General features: G+C 34.2%; 2 protein-coding genes across 2 annotated transcripts in view; both read right to left on the bottom strand.

Moving 5' to 3' along the window:
- Positions 1-232: 232 nt before the first annotated feature.
- On the bottom strand, positions 233-1,953 carry LOC113512506 (protein dpy-30 homolog). The gene is made up of 2 exons (XM_026896406.3): positions 1,736-1,953; positions 233-1,648 (listed from the first exon to the last, which is right to left on the bottom strand). Exons 1-2 carry the CDS (start codon positions 1,805-1,807, stop codon positions 1,391-1,393), a joined length of 330 nt encoding a protein of 109 aa, XP_026752207.2. The 5' UTR covers positions 1,808-1,953; the 3' UTR covers positions 233-1,390.
- Positions 1,954-2,997: 1,044 nt separating this feature from the next.
- LOC113512359 (anaphase-promoting complex subunit 11-like) overlaps positions 2,998-9,514 on the bottom strand; it is a 75,686-nt gene continuing 69,169 nt past the window's right edge. The window contains exon 3 of the mRNA XM_026896189.3: positions 2,998-4,885. Within this exon, the coding sequence (XP_026751990.2) occupies positions 4,736-4,885 (150 nt within the window). The 3' untranslated portion in view covers positions 2,998-4,735. The remainder of the gene's footprint in view (positions 4,886-9,514) is intronic.

Here is a 9,514-nt window from a genome sequence, read left to right as displayed (position 1 = left end):
TTAAATGGGTAATTTTTCTATATATAATTAAATATGATTATAAAAATAATGATATTAAAATTTATATATTTACATAGATATTAAAATTTGCAAAATATTGACTTATTTAAACTTTAATGGACAGTAGCATATGTGCATTTGGTAGATCTAACACCAGATAATTTTCTCTATAATAATAGGACAAACAGAGAAAGAGGTAGGCAGTGCATTCATGAATAAAGTAGACATAAACTTCTACATAACATATATAATTATATATAAAAGATCTTATATATATCACATATACATGTAGTCACACATACAATGGCCCAAATGAGAGGCTTAGTGCAGAAATGAGTCAAATTTACTAAATATATAAATAATATCCAAAATAAGATAATCACAAATTTCATAATATTGAATGAGCGGAAATTTAGGGTATTATAAATTATTTATCATCATTATCATCATCTCAGCCATTATCTTAATTTCTTATCATATCTCTGTGTAATTGTATGAACTATACCTAATAAAAATATAAGATTAGATGAGGAACATATTTACTCATATATAATGACAAAATATATCAACATAGAATCAGAAATAAATTACTAAATTATAATTATTTATATTGTTTTTATTGCTCTACTTCAAACTTGCACAATACATGTTTGTATGTTAAAATGCAAGTCAAATTATATTAAACCATGTTCAAGTTTTTTTTTACAACACAGGGGGCAAACGAGCATGCAGCTCACCTAGTGGTAAGTGACTACCGCCGCCCATGATCACCCACAACACCAAAGGCATGCTGTCGGCCTTTTTGTAAGTAACTATGTATGTCGTCATAGTTGTAGAATATTGACGGATCTGACAAATATTACATATCTGTCAGTATTCTATGACTATGATGATATAGTAAAAAATATCAGAAATTTAGAACTCTATATTTCATCTTATCAGTTATATTGTAAATTTGGTGCCCTTCTTTTACACAAAAATAATCAAAATGATATCTAAGTGAATAATCCATCTGAATATGGATAATTTTCTAAAGTTATATCTAAGTTCTATGAACATTGTGTATCTGTTATTCCATTATTATTTTCATAATAAAATAGATTTGTGTAAAACAATACATAGCTTTTAATCACACTCTTTGTGTATTTTATATATTTTTATTACCTAAACATAGTCACAAACTATATAAGGCCATCATAATAAGAGTTAATCTGCATTACAGAACACAAATTGATTAGAAAAGAGTAATTTTTACCAACTCACCATAAACACAATACATGTAATAATAATTATGAAATGTGCAAATTTAAAATTTATTGAGCTGAAGTACTAGAATAGGTCTGTACTGATTTGTAAAACATATTGTTACACTAAAAACTACACTAAATAATTATGTTTGAGGATTTTGTGGTGGATTATTATTTGTTGCACTGTTACTATTTTCAAATGTACTTTTATTTTTGAGCAAATAAGCTGCCAAGTAGTTAATTGGATCCGGGGGCCGCTCTTTAGCTAGTGCCGATAATCCTTGAAGAAGTATAGGCACCACTGTTTGGTCTAAGTATTGACGAGTCGGCAATGCGTTGAGATCAATTCGTGATTTGCGACTAGCGTTAGTTTCATTCTCCTTTTCCATTGATATTATTTTCTGTAACAAAACAATTTGTATTAATTACTAAGTTCAGTACTAATAATGTTGAATACTTCAATGAATAATAAATAAAACTTTACTAACCTTAACTGATTCAGATATCTTGGATGGCGGTTGCTCTTCTTTAGCACTTGCTTGTAGGGAAGTTTCTGACATCGGTTTAATTACTCAAAATATATTATTATCAGAAGCGGTCTATTTGTATGCTTTTTTTCTATTATTTTTAATTATTATTTTTGTTATCTATCTTAAATATTTATGAGTATGTCAACTAAAAGTAACAATTGACAGTCACAGGCCTGACATCTGACAATTAAGATTTGCTCTATCTACTTCAGCAACATTTGATAGTGATGACACATGACGGTGGCGGCATAGACTAAGAATAGTAACTGAACATGTCTACGAGTACTATAGATGTAGTAAAGATGTTTTGAATGGCCATCTTTAAAGAGGGACTTCGCTGATAAATTATATTAAAAAGGTACCTACGCCAATGCTACTACACTACTACTATTATGACCATAGACTTAGTATAACGTACTTATTACTAATAAAGGATAATACCTGGCATTCTTTTTCTACGGTACCTACCTAACTATAGTTTTTTTAACCCCTAATGTGGGAGCGCGGGGAATAAGTTTGATTAGTAATTGGGCCTAATAACCCCCATTGCTAGCAATACACCATATCAAGTCGACCTCCACGCGGTTCCGTTTGGAAACCATCGTGATTGATATATTGTTGATTTTTTCCGATGGGCTCACTGATCTGTTTTATTCTTACCTATGATCCCCCTCTGGCGCCTCGTCGGTGTATACCGCTAGCATAAGCAGGGCTACCATTTCATTATCATCCATTAAAATAAAAAAAACCCTAATGTGATAATAAAGAAGTACTTATACGATCTCTCTGGTAGTGGTAAGTTTGTAATTCAGATACTATTGTTAATCTATTTTTGTAATATTCAGAACTCACGCAATTTTAGTTTTTATGACATGAAAATAGGAAGTTATTATTTAACTAGTATGTATTTTTTATACCTACGCATAGTTTATATGTTATGCAAAATTGATTCATAAATAGCTGATTGCTAGGCTATTTTTGGATAAATTAATTACACTTTTTGCAATTTATATAATTTACTTTATATTGATTTTTTATTTTTGTTATGCCCCAAGAAAATATGGGTAGAAAAATGTCAGAAATTTGGTCTAATTAACGATTTAGTATATTTCATTGGGGGGTAAATTTCAGTTTCACTAAACTACATTTCTTAGTGTTCTGCTATGCGTGGATGCTTATGATTTCGATTTTAGCTTGTATAGCATTGAAATTCATTAAACTGTTATTAAATATTTATTTAGGAAAATGCCTAAGCTTACAACTAAGTTTTTACAATGCACACGATATACATACAACTACGTAACACTTTGTTATTAATGTTAGATGGAACTGTAATGTTTGAAGTACTCGTAAGATCTCTTTTATTTATTTGCTGAGCTAATTAAATGCCCAACAGTCATTGAAGTAAGTTGTCAAGCCTACATACGATAACGGACGCTTTTATAATTTACTGTGACGCATTATACTATGTGACAATTTTATCGTAACGATAAAATATGAAAGCAAAATGTACTTTTTAGAAGTCGCATTAAACTATGGACGTGTATCATATCGAAAAATTAAAATATTTATATCTAAAATTGCATACCTGTATTTTGCTTTCTCATTTCAGTATCATGCAACGATAAATTATAAAACCATCCATTTAAATTAATAAATCAATTTGTAAAGGTTTTTACACACGTCACTATAATAAATTGAATGCTATATTCATTTATTACAAAATTATTACTACATAATATTTACAATGTTCAACATTTTCTCCTTTGATACAGGCACAGGTAACATACTTAATTTTCTTTCGCTATAAAGTAGTAGTACTTTATTTATGCATCTACATAATATGTACTTTATTTAGTACAAATAAATATATTAAAGAAACGTGTGTAAAGAACTAGTAACAGCTTTTAGAATACATTTACAAATCTTTTTCACAAATTATTGCTATCGGTTACAATACATCAAATAAGTATGGTAAGGGTAGTAAAGGAGCTCAACCTGGGGTATTTTAAAAGGCGGGTATTCGTTAATGGCCTTCGATCATCAATTTTCATGCACTCATGTCATGTCAAAGTATCAAAATGGCCGAGCTTATATAGCTTCTGTTGTGGAGTGGGTTATTGTGAATTAGGTTGTCTGCATTTGTATACAAAATTGTGCTTTATTATTTATGATTTTTTTTTTATTTAGTTTTACATTATGCAACTTGATTTCACAAACGAGCTGACGGCCTACCAGGTAGAAAGCAATACAACTCGTGACAGCATAGTGGACATTATAGAATACACCGAGATGCCCATAGTATCCCATATGCATTGTAATTTTTGAGGTATTATATGTTCGCTTCCTAATTTAACTGCAATATCCCACCCTTCAGACCGAAACAGTAATACAACTAGTTACTTGGCAGTAGTAACACAAACAGATTTGGATTTAGTTCATGATGCGTTATGTAGTCGGTTAATGATCGAAGCACCAATACAACTAATAGTGATATTGCTACAGCGCCTGATGGAAACAAGTTAGCAGGCAACACCCTTATGTTAGTTTCACCATACAATGATAATATTGGATGTGAAAACTTTGATATTTCTCTGTAAAATCGATTGTATATTTATTTTCGCAAATACACATTAATTAAAAACACTTGAGGTAATTTAGCAAGAACGATTCTCATTTCACGTTCAAGTTTATTGCGTGGCGAATCACACTTAAGGCCTGCGTAGACGAAGGATTTTTTGTCTGCACATAACTCTCCCTACATATAAATCGTGTACTTGTAATTTACGGATTTTCTTATGACAGGACTAAAAATCACGCTACTGGGTGGACGACATAAATCTATAGGAAGAAAATGTCCTTCGTCTACGTAGGCTACTAGACTTGTAACTGTTTGTGATCATTAAAATAAACATCAAGGCGGATTGTGTTTCAAAATTAATTTATTGGTAAGGAGTCTTAAGTTCTGAGATAGTGCGGTGGTGGTGGAGGCGGCGGTGCCGGCCGGAGGCGAGGTCCTCTTTCCAGCTGTCGCCTCCACGACGCCATGGCTTCGCTGAGAGTCCACAGTTCTGATAGCAGCGACAGGTCTAATTGCCGAAGGCTGGCCTGAAAATAAAAATGTTTGAGGTCAATACAACTTAGGATAAAAAAAATTTAGTTAACTAATGAACTAATCAAAATTAATATGAGCCTATTTCTAAAAATTGAGTAAGCCCTTTCATTTTAAAAATAATCTATTTATTATAAACAAAAATATATTTCACTTTTAAGTTGGCTGAAAATCATCAAAATTATTGGTCAGTTTTGAGGAATAGGGATCTGTCATAATCAGGTCGATTTCGAAATATACACAACACTTAATACCCTGTCAAGTCAACGTCAACGCGGCCTCTCTGAACTGACTTTATCTATCATCACTCACTGGTATCCTGCCAGCGTATCTAAAACAATAACACAGGCGGAGTTACCATTACGTTTTCATTCATAAACAATCTTCCCACCAAAGAGAATTAGCCCGAGCAAGAATCCGATCAATTGCGCAAAGAGGTCGTTAAATATTTCTGTAATAATTTTGTTTCTGTCAAACTATAACCACGATTAGCAACAGGTATACGGCCACGGAACGGATTTGAGCGACCTTCCGCGCTCGATTGCGTCGCAACGGAATGCTGTGTAGTCACGAGCGATTGTGGAACGGCAGACCGCTTATTAATATGGGTGGTGTCTCTCATATTTAGTATCAGCTTTTATTTGCGATTCTATTCGCCTAATCAACTTCATTTTCCATTCCCAATAGTACGTGTATGTGAAATATGACGATAGTTATGAGGCATTACAATATTTTTTTCCACTGTCCCACTTTAAACATCACCAAAGCCTAACTGCGGTTGCCAATTCGACTGCCAAGCGTAGCAACTATTGGCAAAACCCCTCCAAGTTATGTTTAGCAGTAGACAGTTAACAGTTGGTATTATATGATATGGTAAGGATGATAACTAAACTAATAACCGCACATACGCTATGAGTAGATATACGCAGGCAGGATGCTAGTAAGGAATAATGACTAGGTCAGCTCTGTTGGCTCTTTGTGACAAATTCACCAGAAATGATGGGTGAAAATGGTATGGTAACCCCGTTTGCGCTAACGTATACCACGTTTGTGGAGGACCAGTGAAGGGTGATAGATGAGAATGAAAACAGGCCAGTTAGCCCATCACGATGAATTCATCAGGAATTAACTATGATAGTTTCCAGGGGGAACCGTGAGGAGGTCGACCTAGTTGGGTATATTGCTAGCAAGGGGATTCTCAGTCTCCATTACTAACAATCCCTTTCCCCCATGGCACGGGGGTTGGCAAGCGCAGTTAGTGTATAATCATGTATAATGTTATCAATGGGGTACCGTCTTCGTTAACAACAATCTCGTCTGCCATAAGAACCTATGTATACTAGTTACTAATATTACGCCGTCAACGTGAAATGTTTACGAAATGAATCACATTATATTATGTATGATTCGCGTAAACTCTCTATTTAGATTAGTCTAGCGTTAAATTGAATTGGGTGAATCGTAAGAATATTCCGGGAAAGTAACATCTGCGGTTTGTAGAGCAAATAGTTATTTCAGATAGGTTTAATTACTATACGTGTTCCATTTTAATAGCGATTAAATACATATAGATTTATATAATTTATTTTATATCGCATCTGTGTAAAATGTTTACACAGATGCGTGTATCACCAAATCGTCTGGCTGCAACAATTTTTCGCTTTATAATTTAATATAATTCGTTGTAGGTAACCTATATAACATTTATGTTAAAATAAATATTCTTTTATTCTTTGTGCCTACTACTTTATACTTTGTGCCAGAGGAAGACTTTGTACAAAAGTCGTTTGCTTGGGTACCATTGTCCCATTCGTGTTTGTACTGTAAAGCAGTTGTGTTTACATGGCTGTGTTTCGGTTTCAAAGGTGGGATATGGAAGTGAATTTACAGGGTACAGAGGAATAACACCTAAGTCCTCAGGAATGGCAACGCATGGGGGGGGGGGGGGGTATCATGAGCGAAACAGTATATATGTTGTGTCAGGTGTCGGTTGTACAGGTGGGCCCTCAGCTTGTTTACCATTCTAAGTTGTATAAAAAAAAGTTATTATAATACAAACACACCACCAAAACCACCTAGGTTTTTTTTATGGATGATAATGGAATGGTTTCTCAGTCTGCGCTATCGGTATACCCTGGTGGGGCACCAGTGAGGGATGCCAGACGATGATGAAGCAGATCAATTGGCCCATCGTGACCAATTCAACAATAAAACAATTACGATGGTTTCCAGGGGGGACTGCGTGGAGGTCGTCCTAATAGGGTATATTGCTAGCAATAAGATTGCAAATCTTCATTACTAACAATCCCTTCTCCCCCCAACCACGTAAGTTAGACGGACATAAGGTAAAATCCATAGGAGATTAGATTTAATTAAAAATAAATGCAATAAAAAGCAAAAGTCCCGAGATGATAATGAAAAGTGCATTATTACCAACACGACACATGTTCTGCGCTTCGTTGGATACGTAATGAGCGAGTTTATAGATACATTAGTATAATTAATCACGACATTTGGTTGTCGACGAAAGAGAGACTTGTTTCTGCTTGTCGTGCGCTTCTATTCTTAGACATGTTAAGACGGGATCTAAAAATAATAATCTCCAGAAAGAACTGTTATTCAAATGTAGACGAATACGTCTTTTCATTTGCCGCATATTCGAACAGAGAACGAACGTTGAAAAATCTCGAAAAAACACAAGTTTCTTCATCTTTGACCTCGCATTTTCCCGTTACTGGGGGGTCAGCTTTTCTAATCACGCGGCGCCGTACGTATTTACGTATTGCATAAGCATAAATTAGTAACATATGTATGTTGATTAGATGAATTTTACGTAACTGTTAATTAAATTAGTAGACTAGGAACACTATATATCAATGTGGTCTTAAAATATATAATTAAAAATGTTTTAGTATTTTTATAATACATTAGTCACTTCGAGTCACGATTCACAAGATATTTATTATAACCCGTGTGTTATATGAGTTATTATTACATAATAAGTATGTGTAACAATATTGAGAACAATAGATTATTTGTAACTATTTCCCGCGTGTATTAGTATGTGTGTTTCTTATGTTTTCAGTTAGGATATGACTTATTCAACCGTTTAAACGTGTTTAAGTAAAAAAAAAATATCCAAACATAAAAATCTTTAAAAACTTTCACTTTTTGTATTATTAGTAGCTTTTAACCGTAACTTTGTCTACATGAACGGAATATGTTCACTGACCGGGATAAAAAGTAACCTATGTCTTATTTCGTCCCATATAGTGCTTGTAGACTAAATTATATAATGACTGGTTAAGGCGCTAAGGAAAAACAAACGTACTCATTTCCACATTTATAATAATAATAATAAATATCACATTAATTAAATAATAGTATTAAGTAGTATACAAATGGCCGTGTGATCCCAGCATAGAATATGCCACCCCTTCCTTTCCAGTCGGTGTCGCAAATGACGACTAAGGGACGGCGAGGGATGGGCAGCAGCGCCCCTATTAAAATATCCCGAAACCCTGACTGCAGTTGCCAATCCGCCTGCCAAGTGTGGCAACTATTGGCAAAATGCCTCAAGGGGAGGCTTATATTCAGCAGTGGACGGTTAAGGGCTGATATGATAATGATTAGTATAATAATATAATAAATACGAAAATTTATAAAGATGGATTTTTATCATTCTTTCAGGCAAACACTTTTGGATGATTTGAATGAAATCTGGTACAAGGGAAGATTATATCTTCACTGAGCACACAGGAGTACTTTAAGCACTTACTGATTCACGCAGACGAAGTCGCGGGATACGCTAGTATGTAACAAAAAATAAACATAGTTGTGTCGATGGTGATTAAGGAAACAAAGCGCAATGCACCAATGTAAGAGAAGGAAAATTCGAAATAAAAAGTTATACTACATAGTATACTACATAGTAGGTAACAGCAGACTACATCTTTCTCTTATTGGGAGTAAAGAAACGGCTGGGTAGGCATTAGTGTGTTATTATATGAATTATAAATTACTATTAAAAAATATAGTTCTTATAAAAAATATACAGATACTATCTTTTATCCGCGGATATATTGGGATATGTTTACTGATTGGGGTGAAAAAGTAGCCTATGTCCTTCTCCTTCCCATATCATCATCATCATTTCAGCCATTATCCGTCCACTGCTGGACATAAGCCTCCCTCATAGACTGCCACAAATAATGGCCCTGAGCCACCTGCATCCACTGACTCCCTGTAATGCGTTTCAGATCGTCACTCCATCTAGTGGGGTCGTCCTACACTGCGTTTATCCGTACGCGGTCGCTACTCAAAAACCTTTCTTTCCTATCGGTTGTCAGTTCTTCGAGCTATGTAATCAGCCCATTGCCACTTCAGCTTGCTTATCCTTCGGGCTATGTCAGTTATTTTGGTTCTTTTGCGGATATCCTCGTTTCAGATTCTATCACGCAAAAAGCCCCATCACCATCCCATATAGTACCGTATATTTACCAAACATAATGATTAGTTGTGCTGTTAAGGCCCCAAGAAGTAATAAATAAACAAATTCACTTTCACATTTATAATATTAATAAGTCTATTTTTACTTTTAGCATTATGGCATAAATCAACAAATA

This window comes from Galleria mellonella, unplaced genomic scaffold (assembly GCF_026898425.1).
Source record: "Galleria mellonella isolate WM207_F2 unplaced genomic scaffold, CSIRO_AGI_GalMel_v1 utg537, whole genome shotgun sequence".
NCBI lineage: Eukaryota > Metazoa > Arthropoda > Insecta > Lepidoptera > Pyralidae > Galleria > Galleria mellonella.
The sequence above is the reverse complement of the archived record's forward strand: the minus strand, read 5'-3'. Positions and strand labels throughout refer to the sequence as shown.